Genomic DNA, 24061 nt, shown 5'->3' with positions numbered 1-24061 from the left:
GACAGACTAAGGCCTAGCTCTAAACTTGTTCCAGCTGAGATGAGTGGCTCTTTCTCACCGTATCATTTAAAGTCCAGATCTTTGTTCTTGTTCTTCTGTTGGGCTGTCAGTGTAATTTATCCTCTCTGCACAATTAGGGTATCACATAGCCTCAACCTTACTTTTGAGAGCTTAATTTTTGGATTGTCACATTGGACCACTTCATACAAGTCATTAAGGGCCATGATGTTACCTATACAACTGTGTCATTTTCCCGTGTGTGACATCATCTGCAGTACTTGCATCCTGCCCTTTATCTGTGATCTTTCTAACCTTTCAATTTGGAATATTTATCAGCATAATGAAAAAGCTTAGACTGTTATGTCATGAATATGATTTAGCTGCTACCTTATAACCCTTAGCACTTCTGCACATGTCATCCATTTTCCTGAGAGCAAGTTTATCTTCTTTCAGTTGCGCTCTCACCATGGGAGCTCTCAAGCCTAATGCAATCCTGTCATTAATTAGAATAACTTGTGGAAATTCACCACGTTCAGTGAGCTGCGTATATGCAGACACATACTGATCAATGGACTCTTTTTCACTTTGGGCCTTTTATTGAACACATAGCATTTATAACTTACATACACTTTGGATTTAAGGTATACCATTAAGGTTTTCAAATTTTTGATATTCATTTTTGTTTTATTCTTCAGTAAAATTGAGGGTGGAATACATTTTGTAACAGTTTTTCTCCAACAATGATATAAGTGCAACTTCTTGTACATGCTCTGGTTTGTTCATTAAATTAGTCAAGAGTTTTGTCATTTTACCATTCTGAGTTGAAAATCTGCCACTTCTGCTTCAGATCATCTTTCATCCAACCAGCGCTGGGAAAGGGGACTTTTTAATCATTGTGTTTTACCCAGAGTTTTCAGCAACTGCATGCTTCTATGTTCCTTTTTAATGGCTTCTAGCAGCTCTGAATATTCAGGTATTCCTATTTCAGTAGCTGTGCTTTCATACATAACCTCATCTGTATTTTTGACATCATGTTATGGGCTTAACACAACAGTGTTGCTTTTACTGTGTCTTTATTTAACTGGCAGTAAAATGAAAACTTGCAGTCAGTGCCTCATGGTAGAGCTCACTGGACTATGGCAGACCAGGAAGCACATTAGCAAAATATTACATTTTTATCGCAAACATACACAGTCCTTTTATTCACAAGCCGAGTTTAAATCCAGATCAGAATGTTAGTGTATAATCTTATTTATTTGCAAGAAGTTTGGGTAGCCTCAAACCAGTTCCTGGCAGCTTTAGACCAATTCAGAGCATTAACCTCTACATTTAGCACTAAACTAGTAATCTCTGCCAGAGGCTACAAAAGGATGACATGTGAACGAGGAAAATGATGTACTTACATGATTGAGGTTGTTGCACATTGCTGAGCCAAATTAAAAGACAACTCCTCCCTTCAGTCATTCTGCACTGCAATTGACTCAAGGCTTTTTGACACTAACCTTGATGTCAGAAGCATTCCATCTCTCAAATTTAACACTCCACGCCTTGGAATAAAAAATTCTTACTTGTGAAAATACTGTTATGATGCACTTAGTCAAAAGCATTTTTTTCTCACTAATTATTTCATAACTTGAAGGATTTCTTTTGACCAACTATGAATGCTTATACCAAAGCTTACCTACACGTAAATATTAAAAATAAACATTATGAAAGTAAGCCTTCTTTAACTCAAAAACATTTATTGTCCTTTTGATTGAATCATGTTGCTTCTGTCATGGTGCTTTCTTTTTCTGTTCCGAAGTATAGGTAAAAAATATCCAGAAATTGAATACTTAATATGGTATTTTGGATTGGAAATCAAATTTGGAATCAAACCAATGTAAGAGAAACAGACATCCTAATATTTACTGCCTGGCCTACACACACAAAACCAAGGATAAAACAAAGTATTTTTTGTGTGTAATATTGAAAACAAAAATACTTTTATACTGAACCATTTTTGTTAGCCTTTGATATTGCAATGTTTTATTTTTCCAAGTTACTTTATGGAGTAGCCAGAGGTCTGTCCTCCATTTGTCCATAACTCGTTATTAAGTGCACAACACAGTGATTATGGTGATTTCTGGTGATTATTCTCCAATTCAATTGAGAAACACTAAGTATCTATAGAAAACTTTCCTCAGAACTTTGTAGGGGGATAATAGTGGAAGGTAATATTACATTATTTGCTCTACACCTGGCCAGAATCCCAAAGACTCAATTGTTTTTCACCACAACAATTCCAAGTGTAATTCTAGGTGCTAAGTACATGGAAAATGAGAACCAGAAACCTACATTCCATAATTCTATGACATAATATGCTGGGGCTCCACATAGTTATGTCTTGCTTTTGAATCAATATCTCCTTCCTCTCCAAAAAACTGTCCTTAATTTTAACATATTTTGCAATGCCGTGACTGAACAAAAAGTGTGTTGTACTTTTTATTGTTAATGTACACCCTCATGTTTTGCATCCCTTACACCTAATCAATCTCAGGAGCATTTCACATGCGAATGTCTTATTTTAAGTCTTGATGCAATAATGAATCCAATTTAACTTTTGAGTACTGGTATGGAGAAAACGCCCTCGTTGTATATAAGAATCAGTTGCTTGTTAGCAAATGTTTACTGGAGGCTAAAATATGGACTGGACAGGACTGAAAATTCTTTTTACCACAATTAAACTTGAACCGTTAAAGTGATCGTACAGCAACTGAGAACCATGTGAGTGGAAGACCAGTGCCATTTGGCCTAAAGTTACAGCAAATTCATAAACTTTTATTTCCATCCAAAATTTGTAACAAAAAAAACCACAAGACCCATGAATTCCAACAAAACAAAGTAGTGCTGTGTTTCAAAAGTAATAGCAATTATAATTGTATCAAGGCATAATACAACCTTGCAAAGTTCTCTAAAATTAAAGTGGAGGAAGGGGGGGGGGGTTCTGTGTGTGGAAGTAATGGGAAAAAAAAAATCACCTTATCCCCTAGATGCTAAATCCAAATCAAGCAACCCCATTACCACCTCAGCTGAAATGAGCCATCTCAGCAGCCAGCAGGAGTCAATCTGTGGTCTCCCAGGTCTGTATAATACAGCACACGATACACTGCACTTAGATGATACCGTGCACTTACATGATACAGTGCACTTACTCATTAAGCAACCAGGAGTAGGAAAGAAACTTGGAAATTAATATTTGCAACTTTCCCCTTCAAACAAACAGTTTTTTTTAGATTCTCGAATATTTTCCATTGAAGCATTTCTCATTTGTTATGCTCTTTTTGCCTATCAATCCTAAATGTGTAGAGAGCAGTTGGAACATTTCAATCCACAGGTACAACATAAACAAACTTTAACTGTATTTTTAAAAATAAATATGGCAAAGTGGTAGTGGCTTTACCTTTGAGCCAGGTAAACTGGGGTTCAAGTCCTAACTGCTCCAGAAGTATGTCATCTCTGAACAGGTTGATTGTAAAACATTTACAATCATCTTTAAGTCAACTTAGAAAAGTAAAATGTGATTGATGCACATCAGATACTGAACATGTCGAGAGTGAAATACCCTATGGCAGTAAGACTGAACTGGCAGCATATATTTTCTGAATGAAAACAAAAGTGAGAAAAATATAACATTAGTGATGCGCTCCATGAAAGCCCTGGCTATGGTGACTTCTGGCCAAATAACCTTAGCTGTAAAATTTGCATTTATATGGGATCATTTAATTTTTTTAAAAGATTAACCTCCCAGCTTTTTAGTGTTATCCAATGGAGGGAATTTTGGGAACTTGGCCTCCTGTTTTCATGGAGCCATTAAAATTAAATGACAAAATTAGGTGGGGACAATGCAAAGATACCCACTGTGCACTCAACCGATGGCTTCATGCTAAGAGTGTGATTCAGCAAAGCTGCTCCATATTTCTTCATGTAGACAGGAATTTACATGAAGTTTAGAGGTCAAAGTTGAATGATATGTAGCTAAGACGAAAAGGCTAATCATTATATAAAATCGATAAACAGCACACTGCAAGAATACAAGTCACTTAAATTTCAAATACAAATCTGTATTTGTAATATACAATTTTAAAAATTACCAGACAGGCTGATACAATGAGAGGTAAATGAAAACAGGGCTTTCTTATTCACTGAAACATATATGCACAGCTATTTAAATTAGTTTATGCTCCCAAATAGGGAGAAGAAGAAAAATAGCCAGAATTTCAATTCCAGATCACTCTTCAGCTTCACTTATACTCCTAAATATTACTAGGTGAGATCATGAGAAGCATTATAGTGGAGACTGATTTGTTTGAAACATTAGACAGCAATCACATTGACAGCCCTGACTGCTAATTTTCCCTTCCTCGTGCAGGGACCTGAAAATCTTTTGTACTGCTTTCATCTAGAATCTATGGCACATATTCTGAACAAAACACTTACACCTTCTATAATTGTGTGGGAAGGTGCCACCTACAGCAATGGTGACAGAGTGGAGATTTTCACTTGCTCCTCTTTCCCCTTTTTCTTGACAGCAAAAAAAAACACATTTTCCATGTCCCTTCAGTTCTAAACAGGAATCATAACGTTTTCAAAATATTAACTGTTTCTCTCTCCACAGATGCTGCCAAACCGGAGTTTCTCCAGCACTTACTTTTTTATAAAAAAGGTGTCTGGAGCAGTCCATCCACTACATTAGCCTTGACAAATGGTGCAGCAATGACGAGTGCTTTCTTGATGAAAACACTTGTGAATAGTGCCAGTACATTAAAATACATATTCATTAAAAGGACTGATAAAATTAATTTTATAGAATTTTAAAGGAAATGTGCACAAGTTTTCTACAGTCCAAATAATAGAAAATATATAGTCGCACACTTGTGCATAAACATCTTTATAATGGTCAATTTAATTTAAAACATAACTTCTTTAAGAAAACAATTTTGAAGAATGTAGTATGTCAGAACAGCACTTGAGAATAAACTTCCACACCAGACTTGGCATCTAATCCAAGTCAATAACAGGAACTCCCTCATAAATGCCCTGGTTTCCGGTTAGCAATTTTCATGCCCCAGTCTGACAAGGTGAGAATACAGAATAAAACTGACGTTTGACAACTACAACCACCAGCACTGAAGCAATGATCTCTTTATAAAATATTGTACTGTACGAGAACCACTTGTTGTAAATTTATAGTTGCGTTTCCTTTCAAAATGCCCAAAAAGCTGCCAATGGTTCATGGTTTCTGTTAATTCACAGTTATGAATGCATTGTACAGACATCAAGTCAGGATATTGATGGTATTAAATTCCAAATTCAACATTAACTAAATGGTACATATTATACTCAATAACTGGTAAACTATGTGGCCAACACAGCAAAAGCAATATTCATCAACTGAAGGTTTAAGAACCGCAAACTTTAGCCTGTTTCAATGTTAGCAACCTGAAAATTAAAAGTCTTACCAATATGTATACAACAACACATTAAGGAAAGATCCTAACTGTACAGTTTCTAATATCCTTTGCTGCAACAATACATTATAAACCGGATTTATTGCTTGTATTTTCCAGAATTTACTTTATTGCAGAGGCAAAATGACAATCCTGTAGATTTACTTTGCATTTTAATTACAGATTAGACACAAAACAATGCAAGGTAGATAAGGTGTCATTGTATTCCAGTTCATTACTGAGTTGTTTCGTGATTGATGCATTTTTGTCAAAGTTTCAGCTTGACACTGGCTGTTTCCATTCTAGAGCTGAAAATCAGCTTCAATCTCAGAAATAATTTCTCACCTTAACAAGGTTTGTGTTGGTTTCCAGGCAGTCCACTTGAAAAAAGGAGCAAAGCCATTGCAACTCAAATACATGTGCTTTACATGATTGGACTTTGAATTTAAAAGTAAGTTATAATTCATAGAGCCCCTCCAAACCCTTCCTATTCATATACCCACCCAAATGCCTCTTAAATGTTGCAATTGTACCAGCCTCCACCACATCCTCTGGCAGCTCTTTCCATACACGTACCACTCTCTGCGTGAAAAAGTTGCCCCTTAGGTCTCTTTTATATCTTTACCCTCTCACCCTAAACCTATGCCCTCTAGTTCTGGACTCCCCGATCCCAGGGAAAAGACTTTATCTATTTATCCTATCCATGCCCCACATAATTTTGTTAACCTCTATAAGGTCACCCCTCAGCCTCCGACGCTCCAGGGAAAACAGCCCCAGCCTGTTCAGCCTCTTCCTTTTAGCTCAAATCCTCCAACCCTGGCAACATCCTTGTAAATTTTTTCTGAACTCTTTCAAGTTTCACAACATCTTTCCGAAAGGAAGGAGACCAGAATTGCATGCAATATTCCAACTGTGGCCTAACCAATGTCTCGCAACATGACTTCCCAACTCCTGTACTCAATACTCTGACCAATAAAGGAAAGCATACCAAACGCCGCCTTCACTATCCTATCTACCTGCGACTCCACTTTCAAGGAGCTATGAACCTGCACTCCAAGGTCTCTTTGTTCAGCAACACTCCCTAGGACCTTACCATTAGTGTATAAGTCCTGCTAAGATTTACTCATGAAGTGACAAATATTATCCTGCCTTTTTCAACTCATTGTGTTTCATGTGAAATCTTCAAAGCAAAACATATACAAGTATCTGAAGAGAGGTGGATGAACTTGATTGTAAAAGAATTAATTACAATCTAGTTTTAACCAATTTGCTTTTATTCATCACAAGCTTGCAGAACAATCAGACTAACAGGTTAGAAATAAGTTCCTGATTTGTAAGCTGTACTATTCATTGACACATTTATTGTCATGAATTTGTTCAAGAGCCATCACAGAGTCATAGAATCATAAAGCACGGAAAGAGATCCTTTGGTTCATCCAGTCCATGCCAAACATAATCCCAAACTAAACTAGTCCCACATGCCTGCTCCTGGCCCATACCATTCCAAACCTTATCTATTTACGTATGCATCCAAATGAGAATTTAAATATCTAGTATATGCCTCACAGATAAAGTTTAAAAGTATATTTACAGGTTGAAAATGGCAGAAAATGACTAAAAAGAAAAATATACAATAGGTAGGAATAAAGTGAAAGACCAGGATTGCGAAAGGTACAAATAAGAGAATGAAATAAATAGTTTAATATTAATGTCATAAATGTGTGATGCAAAACTATAAAGTGAAATACTATCAATGATAATGAGATAAATTATGTGGTAGATATCGAAATTCATCCTAAAATATTGTCAAAGATGTCGACCTTAACCATTACAGTTTGTGCCTTGGGAAATATACCCATCAATAGAATTTTGATCACATGTGGTTTTGTCCCAAATTACATATTAAATAAAATGTCCCTAAATTTGTATATTGCTAATCACCAAAGAGTACAGATGAACAGTTTTACATATTTCTCTAATCATCTCATGTTAATTACTCATAATTGCCTTTATACAGCAAACATTATTTCACTACTCATATCTATCTGCACTTCAATATTGTCCAGTACTCTCTCTACTTGGATTTGTAGGAGCTGGAAGTGGAGAACTTTGAAACTGGTCTCGGCTCAAATCAGACCAAAATTGTTACACTAAACTAGATACAGTAAACTAAAAAGATCAGTTTCAAGGACAAATAACTCCACATATTTCAGTCTGCTAGAACAATGGTATTCAGGTATTTATCCAGAAAACGTCTGAATAAGGTTTAGAAACCTGAGTTAACTGTCTGTAGTAAATGCAGTAATATATATTTTGTAAACCAGTGCTAGGAAAATAACTTGTTTTCCAAGTTGCACAAATGCCACAGAAGACTGAGATGGCACAGGTGATGCTAGAGCAGTGCCTGAAAATTGCAGGACCAGAAATGCTAAATAGATCTCCCTTCTTCACTGAACTAAAAATAATGCCAGTTTGAAAAAAAAAATTTGCTTCAAGTTGTACTCAGGGTGAAAGAACAGCACAAAGTAAAGCATTCTCTTAGTGGGGGAAGGGCGGTGGGATGTAGTGGCACAACGGAAATGTCACTGGACAGTAACACAAAAGCTCAGGTTAATGTTCTGGCAAGTCCAAATCCCATAGCAGATGGAAAATTGTGAATTTAATAAAACCTGGCTTTAAAAGCTATCCTAATGATATTCATGGTGATTTGATGTATAAAAGTAACCTAATTCACCAATATCCTGTTGTACTTACCTGGTCTGGCATCCACGTGACTCCATACCCATGGCAATGTGGTTGACTCTTAGCTGCCCTATGAAATAATACAATAGACAATAGACAATAGGTGCAGGAGTAGGCCATTCTTCCCTTCGAGCCTGCACCGCCATTCAATATAATCATGGCTGATCATTCCTAATCAGTATCCTGTTCCTGCCTTATCTCCATAACCCTTGATTCCACTATCTTTGAGAGCTCTATCCAACTCCTTCTTAAATGAATCCAGAGGGTGGGCCTCCACTGCCCCCTGTGGAAGAGCATTCCACACAGCCACCACTCTCTGGGTGAAGAAGTTTCTCCTGAGCTCTGTCCTAAATGGTCTACCCCGTATTTTTAAGCTGTGTCGTCTGGTTCGGCACTCACCCATCAGTGGAAATATGTTTCCTACTGCCAGAGTGTCCAATCCTTTCATAATCTTATACGTCTCAATCAGATCCCCTCTCAATCTTCGAAACTCAAGGGTATACAAGCCCTTGTATACCCTAGAAAGTCACTCAGCTGCATCAAACCATTACAAAACCTTAAAAAAGAAAATGGAATTGGATCTAGTATCGACCTAAGCACTAAAAACAAACAGCTGCAAAGTCAGCCCCTGTCAACCCTACAAAAGCCCTCCTTTCTAACATCTGGAGGCTTATGTCAAAACTGAGAGAGCTGTGTCACAGATAAGACAGGCAACGGTTCTTGCCTAGTCAAACTCTCAAAATTGTATCTTACCTTACAGACAATGTTTCAGAGACTAACATCACTATCTCAGCTATGATATATCCAGAGGCAGTTGAATCAGTACTTTTCCATACAGAATACCACTTGAAGGAAATAATGAGAGGGACAAAGACACCAAATATATTCTGAATAGTTGACTTCGATGTCCACTAACAAGAATGGCTCGGCAGCACAACCACTGACCATGTTGAAAAAGTTGCTTTTGGATATAACAGACTGCTGTGTGCCAGTGGTAAGGGAACCAACAAGCAGGGGAAACCTGTCTACCTGTCCCTGATGCTTCAGTCCATGACAGCGTAACAATGCTGAGGCCAGTATTCCATCACTAGGTCACCCTTTATTTACACATGGAAAGTCCTTGACACTGATCCAGCTTCCTCAGAGCCAGCTCAGAGTGAAAAGAATCTCTGTCATTGCTGATTTTTTAAAATTGGGGACTCCTACTCAGCTGTGACACTCAGGTCCCCTTTCGCCCTTCACCCTCGTCTCCCTGCCAGAGTCAGCACAGTTTCTACACCTTGAAACACAGACAGAACACACGCCCTGCACCTGACAGAGCTGGCTAGTGCCTTACACCCAAGTTCCCCCCACTTCCCCTTACATTTGATCGAATGTATCAGTGTAACTACATCGCTGTAACTCTGACCGAGGTATTAACAAGGAGGAAGGGAAACAACTCCACCGAGTTCAGTATCCTGTCACCACATCACCCGACGTGGACAGTCCTTGACACTAATCCAGCTCCCTCAGCCTGCTCTCAGAGTGAGTAAAACCTCTGACTCCCCCTTTTAGTTTTTTTTCTCTTTGTGCAGATGTGAGACACAGTGAAAAACACCAGGTGTACAAATCTTTATTCAATTTCCACTACCAGGAAGAAAGGAAACACCCAAGTGGCCACTGTCAAGCAGTGCCCTTCACATCAAATGGCAATGCTGCATGATCAAACAGTGAAGTGGAGGGCAGGGTCAATGCTGTTTATAGCTATCAGCCAGGACTCCTTGATTAGCTCCGATTAACAACCCCAATCAGGGAACTTGTATTCTATGGACCCATCTGCCTGACTACATTATAATCACTATAGACAGTATCAATTGAAGCGATAAGCACACAGCTATTCTGTTGAAGATAACCTCCAATATGTTGTCTGGTACCATCACCATATTAAAGGGGGCATACCAGGAACAGATCTAACAACTCAAAACTCAGTATCCACAAGTGTGGGCCATCAGCAGCAGCTGAATTGTAATTAATCACAATTTGTAACCACGTGGCCTGAAAGGCTCACGTCACAGTGGCAGTGTCCCTATATCTGAGCCAGGAAGCCCACGTCCAAGTCCCATCATCTTCAAAGTGTGTAATAACATCTCTGAGCAGGTTGACTAAAATACATCTAATTACGTGGCCTGGCAATATCCTCCTTTACACTGGTTAAGCCACTGTTGGAATATTTCGTGCAATTCTGGTCTACTTCCTATTGGAAAGATGTTGTGAAACTTGAAAGGGTTCAGAAAAGATTTACAAGGATGTTGCCAGGGTTGGACGATTTGAGCTATAGGGAGAGGCTGAACAGGCCGGGGCTGTTTTCCCTGGAGCGGAGGAGGCTGAGAGGTGACCTTATAGGAGGTTTACAAAATTATGAGGGGCATGGATAGGGTAAATGGGCAAAGACTTTTCCCTGGGGTCGGAGAGTCCAGAACTAGAGGGCATAGGTTTAGGGTGAGAGGGGAAAGATATAAAAGAGATCTACGGGGCAATGTTTTCACACAGAGGGTGGTACGTGTATGGAATGAGCTGCCAGAGAAAGTGGTGGAGGCTGGTACAATTGCAATATTTAAGAGGCATTTGGGTGGGTAAATGAATAGGAAGGGTTTGGAGGGATATGGGCCGGGTGCTGGCAGGTGGGACTAGATTGGGTTGGAATATCGGTTGGCATAGACAAGTTGGACCGAAGGGTCTGTTTCCATGCTGTACATCTCTATGACTCTAGACTCTATAACCCATCTATGACGGCCACGAATGTGGAACTCTGCATTTCTATTGTTGTACCAACTGCATTCTGTCATCAAGACCTGGAAGTTAACTGCAAAAGGTGTCAGATAGTTTGGTTGTATACTACCAATATTGTCTGTAAAAGGTACTGGGCACAGCTTGGAGATACCACATCAGCAATGAAGAAGTGCACAGGACTCATCAAAGCCACCCACAGAATATCATAACAGAGATTACTGAGACAGGACAGACATGCATTTTTGCATCTGAAAATATACCTAGGCAGAGTGGCAGTTAGAAAAAGAGGGAACTGGCCAAAGAAGACCTTGCAAAGTACAGTAAGGAGCCTGTTCAAGAGTCAGACACCCACTTAGACTGAAGCAACAGAGATTGTGATGGACTATGGCCAGTGGGTCAGGCAGCATCCATGGAGAGAGAGCAAGCTAACGTTGAGTCTAGATGATTCTTCATCGGAGCTGGCATGAAGCGTGGAAGAGGCACATTAGCTCTGATGAAGAGACATCTAGACTCGAAACATTAGCTTGCTCTCACTCTCCATGGATGCTGCCTGACTCACTGTGACTTGCAGCATTTTTTGTTTTCTGTCGAGCATTTATAAAGTAGGTGTAAACACAATTGCAAGACAGATAAGGTCTTTAAACAGGGTGATCTTAATTTACTGAATTCCCCAGCCCCTTAAATACAAAATAACAGGCTGAAAATGTGATGTAGAGTTTTAAAAATACACTTTATTGATTTCATTGACAAACCATCAGCTGTAAGATCCAAATAAATTGCCATCTATTTCAGCAGTTTTAATAAAGTTCGTTTTTGACATTTCCCAAAGGGTTTTAATATTGAGCTCACCATGAAAGCTCCATGATTTTCAAAAGCTCTAAAAGCACTGATTTCAGCACCTGAGGTGTAAGGTGAGGGATGCTGAAGTACAAATTGGATTGACCGCTTAAAAGGCTATTAAAGAACTGACCATCTTTGATGTGGTTATTGAAAGAAGTTTGTTTGCATTTTTAACAGATTAAAATCTTTGAACAGATTTCACGCATAAGAGATTTTTTTCCCCTGTCCCGGATGTCCTGTCTCCCAGGACAGGCCCAATGCCAACCAGTTAAATCCAATTAGGCCACCTCCTCGGAAGCAACACAGGGGTGAACACATATGCCATATTAAATTCCGCCCATTGTTCTGTGCCAGCTCTGTTTCAGCAATTCAAAACTATTCAAACTTTTCTACTTTCTCCTACTGTATTAGCTTTGTATTACCTGCTTCAAATATTTATGCAATCTCTTGTTAAAAGATTCAATAGTCTTTAATGCTCCCTCCTTCAACACACAGAAGAAATGTCGTCACATCTACTTAACAGTTTTAATGTAATGGCTGTATCACAATCCCCACAAACCTGAGAAGCCAATATGCCCCTAAATTGCATACAAGTGAATGTCAGCTAACTCTAAGTTAAATTGGGAACTACCTAGTTTTTTAATTGCCCTAACTCAACTAGTTGAGCCATCAGTGAAAACTAGCATTTAAAGATTAATAAGCAGTATTTTATATGCGAGCCTCTATGACATTCTCTCTGCCTAAAAAACAATGTTGATAAGGTAACGCGGGTTATAGTGCAGTGTACAGCTACCAACATTCTCCTTCTGATTAAAAACAATCAAATAAATTTGAATTTGGACCCATGATCCTGAGACGAGAATGCAGCATTTACACATAAGAATATGCAAGCATCTTACCATAGTGGCCAGTTAGGTGCATACCACGAAGCCGCATAGGGCACATAGATATGCGATAACCTTAAAGTAGCAAAAGCCAACTGACAGATTTAAAAACTCGAGACAAGGTTCAAAAGCTGACAACTAAACAATGGCCTACATTATAAGCTGATGATTATAATCTAACAACATTTGAAACCAATTAGTGGCAAGAGTGTTGTAGCTTAAGGTAAAGAAATAGCCAACATTCTTTCACATCTACTTAGGAAATTGAAAACAATAGGAAATAGGAAAGTCTGGAAAGAGAAATATAATGAAATGCTTTGCAAATATGAAAAGTAAAACATAATAAGAGCTAAATCTTTCAGGAAGAGTTCAAAGAGATGATCCCACATTACACCTGTAGCTTCAGGAGGGTTTTTAAAAAAGGCAAATTTGTCCACAAGGTGTGAAACTAATTTCAATTTCCATACGTGTATCAGCTGCAGTAACCAAGATGATGGGTGATCGGCTGTTATGAGATCGATTGAAAGGAAGCCAGTACATTCTAGTTGGCTCAAATGATTTGTTTTTAGGCTGACTATTCAATGCAATTTTATGTAATGTTTAGAGTATACAAAGTAAAAATTACAGATCCACCCTACTTCACATTGAAATTTTTTATTCCCAAACAAATAAACACAAATGCAACAGCTGGAGTTCAAAGGCTAATCAGACTACCATTACCCCAAAGATTAATTCAAAGTTCATGCAGTCACACCTAGCCTCGTTTAACTGGGATAAGGGGGTTATCGAAAGAGGAAAGAATAGACAGGTTGGATCTGTACTCACTGGAGTTTAAAAGAATGAGTGGCAATATTATTAAAACATACAGGATCCTGAGGGGGGACTTGACAAGGTAAATCCCACAGGATGTTTTCACATGTCAGAAAAACTAGAAATAAGGGACACAATTTAAAAATAAGGGGTCTACTATTTAAGACAGAAATATAGACAATGTTTCTTTTAGAGGATTGAGAGTTTTTAGAACTTTCTCAAAATGAGGAGGGAGATCATTGATTGCTTTTTTAAAAAGACAGAGGTAGATAGATCACTGTTAAGAAGGGTATACAGCAAGGTGCCCCCTCACCAGTCTGCTGTTTTTGGACAAGATGAGGACAATTGGGGAATATTACCATAACCCAATAGTCATCAATACTGTTAAAGAATGGAGGGCAATTCGGCAGAGGGAAGGCAATATTGGCAAAACATCATTGTTTACATCGTTGGGTATGCTGGGTTTTCAACCGTGTATGATAGATTCAGGATTTAAACGTTGGGCAGTTAGTGGTGTGTCTTGCACGGGTGATTTATTTGAGGGAGACATAAAGATGTCTTTTGATCAGTCAGTATGGAAATACGAATTATCTAATAGAGGCCGTTTTTGTTTTTTTCCCAAGTTAGGGATTTTATTCAAAGAAAGAACACACATTTGACTGATCCCTGCAAATCCAACATAGAGAGGGGGGTGCTAAGGGCTAAGAATACACTCTCTGTCTGTACTTTATATCATCAATTGGGGGGGTGCCACCTCAGGTGAGTCTGATCGACTCTGCAAGATGTGGAAAAGAGAGCTGTGTGTTGAAGTGTCTTCAGAGGCATGGGAAGTTATTTGGGAGAATGCAAGGACGATATCAGTTTGCAATAGGACCCATGCTTTACAGTTGAAGATTCTCCACAGGGTCCGTTTGGCTCCAGACCGTTTGTCAAAATTTAAACCGGGGTATCTTCAGCATGTCCCAAGTGCAAGGTCTGCACAGGCACTCTTACCCATTATCTTTGGTCTTGTGATAGGCTTCAAACATATTGGAGAGCTGTGGCAGGCACAATGGAGAGGATTTTGGGTGTAAGGGTGGAGAAAGACCCTATGTCTCTCCTTTTGGGCCTGCCCACTGTATTTCCTGCAGACGCGCATAAGAAAAAACATTTCAATATTCTCACGTTCTGTGCAAGAACGAATATCTTGCTAGGTTGGATATCCGAAAAACCCCCAGGCTGGTCAGGTTGGCATAAGATTAGATTAGAGGACTTACAGTGTGGAAACAAGCCCTTCGGCCCAAAATGTCCACACTGACCCTCAGAAGAGAAACCCACCCATACCCATTCCCCTACATTTATCCCTTCGCCTAACACTACGGGCAATTTAGCATGGCCAATTCACTTAACCTGCACATTTTTGGACTGTGGGAGGAAACTGGAGCACCTGGAGGAAACCCATGCAGACACGGGGAGAATGTGCAAACTCCACACAGATAGTTGCCTGAGACAGGAATTGAACCCGGGTCTCTGACGCTGTGAGGCAGCAGTGGTAACCACTGTGCCACCGTGCCGCTGATTGTTATGGAGCATATTCCCCTGGATTTTCTCACAAATATGGTACACCACAAAACTGAGAATTTTTACAAGACATGGCAGCCCTTTTTGGAATATCTTGACACAGATTTATCTGCCACACTAACAAGGGCTTTTATATAGCCGTAACGATTGTGTTTCACAAGTCCAATATCCAGGGAGGAGGAACTGTGAATGTATGAGTGCTTTGTCTGGCTGGGCTGAATTATTAATATTTATTTGTTTGTTGTTGATTATTTACTTATTTAGTTAACTAGCCAGTTTGGGTTTTTTAAAAATTCTATATTTTTCTATATATGTTTCTACATTTGTACATGAGGGTGGGTTGGGGTTTTTTTTATTATTTGGGTTTTTTTGGTACTGTTTTGAATTACATTGTTTTGTACTTGTTGTAATATTAAAAAATCTATTTATTCAATAGAAATATATTATAAATAAAATGGTATAGAGGGTAGCCAGAAATGTGGGTTTTTGACCACAATCCAATCAAACGTGATTTTATCAAATAGTGGAGCAAAAACAACCTACTCCTACGCTTGACTCATCTGTTCATATTTAGTGTTTGCAGACCCTGTTTATAGACAACGTACAGGTTTAACTTCCAACTTCCTCTCTTTCCCACAAGTCAATTCAACAGAGAACATTTACATAAAAGCAGTTTTAAAAAGAAATTGTAAGTAAAATATATTTTGATTATCAACTAGCATTATAATTTAGATGGGAAAATTCCGATCACTAATCAATTGGAGAAAAGGTCCTTTAACCAGAAATATTTGAGAATCATCATTACATGCTGCAAGCAGATATTGCATCCTATTAGTAGAAGCAACAGAACATTAATCGATGTCATGCTTTAACACAGAATATGCATCCTTGTGATTTGCTGAAGCAAAAGGAAATCATGCATGTCAAGCTATTAGAAGGGCTAGTCAAAAACTTGAACAAAGAGCTAGATTTTAAGGATATTCTCAAAAGAAGAGAAGAAAGGACGAAAGTTTAAAAATGACAGTGTAGAACATGCCTATAAGTGACTGAAGGCACAAAAGATAGCATTAGTACTGTTGAATTTTGGGAAAGGGACAGATGCACATAAGACAAGAGTCAGAGGAATGAAGACTTTGTAAAGACAATACAGGAAATGCTGACCATGTTCCCATTCTCGTGCCTGCCAGCATAAAAGGCTGGCCATTGAAATACATATTGAACATTAAAATGAGATAGCAGGGTGAAAACTGTTGCCAATATTTTAGTTTGGATTTTTACATCCACAATTGGTAGGGCTATTCTCATTTTGTTTTAAAGGAAATATGTGCAATATCTTTACAACATACCTATTTTATGGAGATAATATCAGAGAAATTTCTCAGTTTCTTGTCATTTCAATTACAATATATGCAACCCAGCCAACTTTACTTTGAATATACATAATTTATGCTTAGCAGTTTCCTGATTGTCTCGCAGGTAGTGTGGGAACTAGCAGAGAAAAATCATTTTTACCCCGCCCTCACCAATCTAACTATGACTGACATATCCATCTATAATGGTGTCAGTAGAAATGACAATCAGTCATTATGAAAACACAAATGCGTCTTCAGTCATGTAAGGATAACCTCCATCGTGTTGAGTGGGGAAGACTTTCAACATGTGAAAAAAGACTGCACATGCTGGAGAGTCAGAGTTGTAAAGGGTGGCACTGGAAAAGCACAGCAGGAGCAACAGAGTTGATGTTTCAGGCTCAAGACCTTCATCAGGAATCAGATATAGCAAATCAAACTAGGGACCAAGAGGCACTCAAAGCTATCAGCAGCAGAAGAATTACATCACAATCTGTAATCTCATGGCCCAGCAATATTCCCCACTGTACCAGGCTCTCTAATACTTCATTATTAATTCTTAGCCCATCCAGCTCTCAACCACTTCTTTCATCATGATTTTTGCAACGGTTTCTTCTACAGTGAAATGATGCAAAACTACTCATTTAGTACCTCAGTAACATCATCTGCCTTAAAATTTCTATAACCCCCTTCTATGCTTTAAATCTAATTTTGTGATCATAATTACCAAGGTATTCACCCACAGAAATACACACCATTTTCCCATTTCATTCTCCAGAACTAGATTCAAAGCAGCCTCACCCTTTTTGGGTTCTGAAATGTCATTTTTAACTTGAAATGCTAATTCTATTTCTTTCTGCACACATGCTACCAGATGTACCACGTTGTTCCCTTGCTTTCTTTTTTAATTTCTTTTCTACAGACACTGCAGTACTTTGCTTTGATTTTAACTGGCTCATTTCTGTTGAATTAGAGACATATTGGAAAAGAAAGTTCACTCATTTAAATTTTAGCAATTCTTCCTCCTCTTTATCCTTAATCTGTTCGTTCGCCAGTCTGTATTAGTGTAATTGAAAGCCTCTACTATTACTGCTCAATTGGTTTTACATTTCTCTGAACATTCCCTCCAAATTTACTTCTGTATCACCATCTGATCTTTTGGATCAATAGTCAAACACCTGTCAATAGTTCCTTGCCCTTCCTGAACTCTATCCAAATACTTACAGTCCTTGAATCAGTCTCTGTGTAGAACAGGAACTCTGTCCTGTGTCAATATTGTACCATATTCCCTTTCTTTTTCTCTTCCTATTACTTCAGAGTATGCCTTTACCCATGACCTTCAATCCAATTGCTAATATCTTTAAAGATAAGTCTCCATTATAGTCATGTACAGTCTCATGTAGTAACTTCCACCTTTCACTAATCAATCTTATTTGTATTTGTCTGGGTTCAAAATGGGGAGGCAATGACCTAAGGGCATTATAGCAAGGCTATTAATCTAGAGACAGATAATCTTCTGAGGGGTTAGGTTTGAAGCTCACCTCTGGCAAATGGTAGAATTTGAATCCAATTACAAAGGAATCTGGAATCTAATAATGATGTGAACCTCTTGTCAACTGTCAGGAGAAAGTCATCTGGTTAGCCTGGATTTGAGTCCCATCTGCCTCTCTGAACAAGTTAATAAGAAAATATCTTGGATGTATTACTTGATCATGCTTTGTTATATTACTGTTTACCTTTGTTACCTATTATAGATAATTACATTCTCAACTTTACGATTGATTTTTAGATCCTCAATAAAACTACACTCTGAGCTGAATCATGTTATCTGACCAAACCCAGTCATTAATTAACCGACCTAACCTTATGGTGCCAGTGCCGCTCCCCCCTCCCCAATTCTAATCCCACTTTATCACTCACCAGTCCTGGAAGAACTCTCAACTCACTAGATATTTTTTAAAGATCAGCCACATTTAAAAGACTGCTGTGCACTTGGACAAGCACTAGCTCAGTGACTGACTGAACAAAAGATGTCAAAAAAGAGGAAAACAATGCAGCAATTTTCCAACAGGGATATGGAGGCTCTGGGCAACAAGGTGAAGCAAAGGAGAGGCATCCTTTTCATTATTCTCTCTGCAACTTCAAATGTGATTGCACCCACCTCCCAACAAGGCCCATACCCAACTACTCTCTCTATATTATTCCACACCCCCAGTGCAAGGTCCCAGATGGCTAATCCTGCATTGCCTCGGTGTTACCTACTCACTCACTGCAAACATTTTACCACCTTTCCACCGCCAACACCAGTACTAATGGCTATGCCAACCACTTTCATCTCAATCAATCCCTCCATTTCTCTCATTTCAGAAGAAGGTAGCCAACAAAAAGGATAAAAGGCATAGATAGGTGGCAGGTTGCCCAACATCAGGCTCCTCACCCACTACTACAAGGGAAATCTGTCCCTTGCTGGAGAAGGTGAGACTACTCCTGCAAAGATGCCAAGACATCCATATTTGCCAACCAAGAACTATTATTTATTCTACTGAAACTCTCACACTGACACAGGCAATGGGGTTAATCATTGCACATAACACCTAACTATTGGCAGCAACACTTCTTCACTTTGTTGCTGCAGATCCCAGTCCACAACTCCTTAATGCCATCTCTTTGACCTCTCAGGAAAAGAGTTCCAATGTCACAGAAGAAGCTTGCCACCAGCTCAGAAACCAACACCTCAGTGGGAATGTCAGCCATAGAACGTTTGGGAGCACAGGCTGGTGAGCACCTCACTGAAGCTCTGCAACTGGCTGCGGAACAAGTGCCTCAGCTCATCAGCCCTCAGAGTACAGCTGCAGAGCAGGCACCTGCTCAGCCCCAGGCAGGAGAAAACTCTGGGAGGAACAGAAGCAACAGAAAGAATGCGGAACTCAGGCCAGGGGCTGCAAGAGTGCATCCACACCAATGGTGCCTCAGTTACCTCAAGCATGCAATCACCTGGCTGCCTCCATGGACAGATTGGCAGGTGCCATAGAGTCTTAGGTCCAGCTAGAGACACAAACATTCCTGAACTCCATCACCCCAGCCATTTGTTCTCAGGGCCAAAGGTATTGTGACAGGGGGATGTGGAATTTGGCACATATGCCAGGTGCCCCTTCCTCACAAGGAGGCAGGCCAATGCCAAGAGGCTGAAGGAGGAACCATGCACAGATTTCACAGATTTATCATTTCAGGAAATTTCAGAGGGAGCCAGGCATTCCACCTCTACTTTGCCTGCTCCCCTCCAACATTTGGGAGATCAAGCCAAGTGGGCCTGTTTGTATGCTGTATGAATGGGTATGGACAAGTGCAGGTCAATGGGATTAGCACTGTTTGGTGTTTGTTGGTCAGCAGAGATATGGTGGGCCGAAGAGCTCGTTTATATTCTGGATGAATGGGTAAGGTATGAGCAAGAAGAGTCCACTTGGCTCTGGTAAGATCCTCAGCATGTCTGGGCCAGCCAGACATGAACACCCATAGGATTGCCCAACCAAACCTCCAGAGCTAATGAGCTCCTCGGCCAAGCTGGCTCTTTTTATCCCAGCTGCAAAATCAGACACTACACTCAAAGGCAGTGGAATGGAGAGAAAGAAGAAAACCAATTGAGCGCACTTTTCTGGCATGGGCGATATCACACTGCACATGAACTCTCGTAGAGTCTCTCTGTAGCCCCAAATGCAACTATGCCAGCATGATGCCAAACTTTGTGCCCATAGATTGATGTTTACGTAGACAGCCTGATGAAGCAAGACAATCAATGTTTACATAAAATAATTGGTTCTGCTGGAAACATTGTCCCTCTTGGTCAAATATCACTATTTTGTCTCTGGATTTGTGTGCAAAACTGTTAGTATAAATGAGTGTCAGCATTATGTGGGAAGGAAGGTTACAGTTCTCAAGGAGTCAATTCATTAGAATCATCAGGGATTAGGGATCCGCAGTCTCTAATATAGTGCATGGTTCTGTATGTAATGTTCTTGCCCAGTAAAGGGCTTCACATTAGTTGGTCTTGCAACCAGTCTCAAGTTCGAGACACTTACTCCACTATTCGAAGAGTGATCACTGGCAGATTCTTGCACGCTGCATTGGTATAATTTCCAGCATGATGGAAGGCAACAGCAAAAACTGAATGGTAGTTTCCAACGTATGCTTCCACATGCTGGCGAGGCCCCAAACACCTCGAACATCTCCTTGATAGGCCTTCCCATGAACTCCGTAGGATTTGCATCTTTCCACATCCCCACCCAACACGAGTTACACTTGCCCACCTTTCACAGCCCATGACTGGTGACCATGCCAGATGTGGTCATACACTATCCCCTATTTGAAGCCAGAGTGCTCTGACTATGGACGATCACTCCCTCATCCTTCCCACCTGAGCTTTACCCTAATCGTCTTACAAACAGTTTCATCCCTACACAATTATCCATCCCCACCCCAACCATGCATGCTAATCCCAGGAATAGATTGTCAACTAATGAGTATCCTTCCTGGGGTATCACACTTCTGTCACTCTTTTCTCCTTTCCCCTAGATTTCTTTCTGAACAAAACTGACAGACTAAATGTGGCTCACCGCTTTGATGAACAGTGCCCAGAACCCTGACTGTACATATCGCCATCTGCATTGGCCCTAGACTGGTCACAATAATGCCACAGGACTAAGTGATGAACTTACAAACTGCAAAGGCACTGACTTTTTATATAATTAAACCCCAATTAGATGCCCATAGCCAATCACCTGGACTTGTATCAGATATTGCCCTTGCTTACTGTGCCAGGATCCTGTCACTGACTGAATGACAAGTCTTTTAAGACTATGGTGGCTCACTTGCTGCACATGCAGTGTGGTTGCCACATAACATGCTGGCAAATGGTGCAGATGAGATACCTATGGAGAACTCTGCCATACAACACTGCCTTGACTGAGGACTGCTGATCAGCAAGGCAAGATGTCTGGCTGTGTGACATCACAAAGCAGCACATGTGCTTGGTGTGGCCCTGTGCAGAAACTGTCCTTTGCAGAAGCCTTTCAATGCTAGTTGCTGGTATGCGCTGTAATGCAGGTCTGTCTTTTAAACATCCTGCAAATGGTTCAGAGAGATGTCATGAAAATCCTGAGGGATTAGCTAAATTGGATGGCAATGTCCTGGGCTGAGCAGTGTATTTTTTTTTAATTTTCTTTTCCACCACGAGGAAGATAGGAAAACACCCGGGTGGCCAGTGAGAAACACTGCCCTTCACATCAGAGGGCAGTGCTGTGTGATCAAAACAGTGAAGGGGAGGGTAGAGACTAAATCAAAATAGAGTTGGAGGGACACTCCTGTTTATTTTTTTTTGTTTCTCTATTTTTTCCACACTACCACCTAAGTGCGGTAGTGCTTATTTTATCCCCAGCACCCATGGTGTGTGTGTATGCGTGTGAGACACAGTGAAAGACACAAAGTGGGCTGAGCAGTGTATGCTGTTGGTGCCAAATTACCATAACGAGATGTTGTGGTGTAATAAGCAACATGGAGATTTCTCACAACCATCAGTGAGCTGAAGTCACCAGGTACCTGCTGTAATTCCCATGTTGAGAATTCTCAACATCCAGATTGAGCGTGGCAAGTTGTAGGGTAGGAAGCTGCATCTTAAAAAGTGATATGTGCAGTTAATAAGGTAATTGACAAGCAATAATCCCTTATTAGGCAGCTCACCATTCCTTAGTGAGAATCCCACCTCGACTGCTGGAACTTGCTTAAAAGATGCAGCAAGTTGGATCTGACATCGAGATGGACTTTACAAGTCAGTGAGCAGCAGACACTGATGAGCAGTGAGTTCTGCAGAAGAGTCAAACTAGACTCGAAACGTTCACTGTTTCTCTGCCCACGGATGCTGCCAGACCCACTGAGTTGGTCCAGCATTCTCTGTGCTTACATCAGGTCGCAAGCATCCGCAGCGTTTGGTTTTGATTTGGCAGACACACTTAGGCATGTGAGTGAGTACCTGTCCGGTGATGCCGGTGATGATGGCCACTTTCCTCTTGCCGTCGGCCTCTCCATCTAATGGGGCCGGACTGTCACCTGCCGCCGCCCGATGCTCATTCATCGCCGATAGCTTGGAACTCCCGGGACTTGCTGCTGACTGGCACACGTTTCGTTTCGTTTCGTTTCACCTCGCGTTCTCTCTCTCTCTCATGTGCGTGTGTGGCAACTCGTACTTCCGCGTTGTGAAGGAAGCAGCCACCCCGTCTTCGCGCTCGGTTGGCAACCGTCTGAAACCTGCCAGCACCGCCCCTAGCAACAGGCCGGCCCGCTCCAGCTGCGCCTGCGCCGCCCCTGACGCCTGCAGGCCGGCCGCTCTCCTCCAGGTACAGCGACCCCAGCCGCACTGGAGGCGCACGTACACATAGGTGCCAGCGCCTTCATTCATTCATGTTTCACCGATGCGACCCATTGCAGCGCAAGACGGCTTTGTGGTCGCAATTCTGGATTAGTGGTGCTGGAAGAGCACAGCAGTTCAGGCAGCATCCAAGGAGCTTTGAAATCGACGTTTCGGGCAAAAGCCCTTCATCAGGAATAAAGCCTTTTGTGGTCGCAAGCAAAACCAGAAGATGCTGGAGAGACTCGGCAAATCTGGCAGCTGCTGTGGAGAGAAAGCAGAGTTAGCGTCCAGCTCCTTCAGCCCATCGATTCTTTCAGCCTTCTAATCCATTTGTTCAGAAGTGTCCACTCTGGAGCTGGTGGGACTTGAAACCCAGGCTTGAAACACGACAAATGTGCCATAAGAACCCTCAAAATAATTTCCAAGTTAACCTTTTTCAGAGATGTTATTAATACACTCCTGAAGCAAAATGGGACTTAAGCAAGCCTCCTTGCCCAGATGGAGGGACACAACCATTGCATCAGAAGAGTTCTGAAGAAACATTACTGGAACCAAAATGTTAACACTGTTTTCTCTACACAGATGCTGCCAGACCTGCTGAGTTTCTCCAGCAATTTCTGTTTAGTTTCTTACTATGTCACAAAAGGTCTTTGCCAGCATCTTGGGTTGACTATCCACAGGACATCTGGTGTCATGATCTCATTGATTGGCAGTGCAGACTCAATGGGTTGAATTGCCAGCTTCTGCTACAAAATCATGTGGTCTTATTACATATTCAACATCATGAGCGGTATGGGCAGATGTTAGAAAAAACTACTCCCACTGGCGTAGGATCCAACATGTGAGACTGCAAAATTCATTTAGGTGACAAAGGAGACCATTTTTCACAAAGTGAGTGGTTAATTTCTGGAATGCGCTGCCTACAAATGGGGTGGTTCAGTTGTGGCATTCAAGAGGAAATTGACTATGTGAAAGGAATAGAAAATACAGAGCTACAGTGAGGAGGGAGGCAAGGCAGTAGCACAGGTGCAGTTGTTCAATCACAGACTCAGTAGGCTGAAAGGCCTCGCGCTTCAACAAACCTATGATCAGTCAAGGATCAAATTTATCTTGCACATCCTCATTTTAAAAGAGGAATAAACTGTAAAAGTTCAAATTAGTAGTAAACCCATTTCTATTTTGGCTGAGTTAGTAGCACTCTCATCTTCGAGCCTGTAC

At 40.5% G+C, this 24061-nt stretch overlaps 1 protein-coding gene across 1 annotated transcript in view; it reads right to left on the bottom strand.

Annotated features, from left to right (window-relative positions):
* Positions 1 to 22677, bottom strand: part of gmds (GDP-mannose 4,6-dehydratase) — a 647649-nt gene extending 624972 nt beyond the window's left edge. The window contains exon 1 of the mRNA XM_043719391.2: positions 22466 to 22677. Coding sequence (XP_043575326.1) covers positions 22466 to 22567 — 102 coding nt within the window. The 5' untranslated portion in view covers positions 22568 to 22677. The remainder of the gene's footprint in view (positions 1 to 22465) is intronic.
* Between the last annotated feature and the right edge of the window lie 1384 nt (positions 22678 to 24061).

The sequence above is a fragment of the Chiloscyllium plagiosum genome, unplaced genomic scaffold (genome assembly GCF_037043375.1).
Source record: "Chiloscyllium plagiosum isolate Xiang-an unplaced genomic scaffold, Cpla_swu_hap1 HiC_scaffold_34, whole genome shotgun sequence".
Taxonomy (NCBI): domain Eukaryota; kingdom Metazoa; phylum Chordata; class Chondrichthyes; order Orectolobiformes; family Hemiscylliidae; genus Chiloscyllium; species Chiloscyllium plagiosum.
The sequence above is the reverse complement of the archived record's forward strand: the minus strand, read 5'-3'. Positions and strand labels throughout refer to the sequence as shown.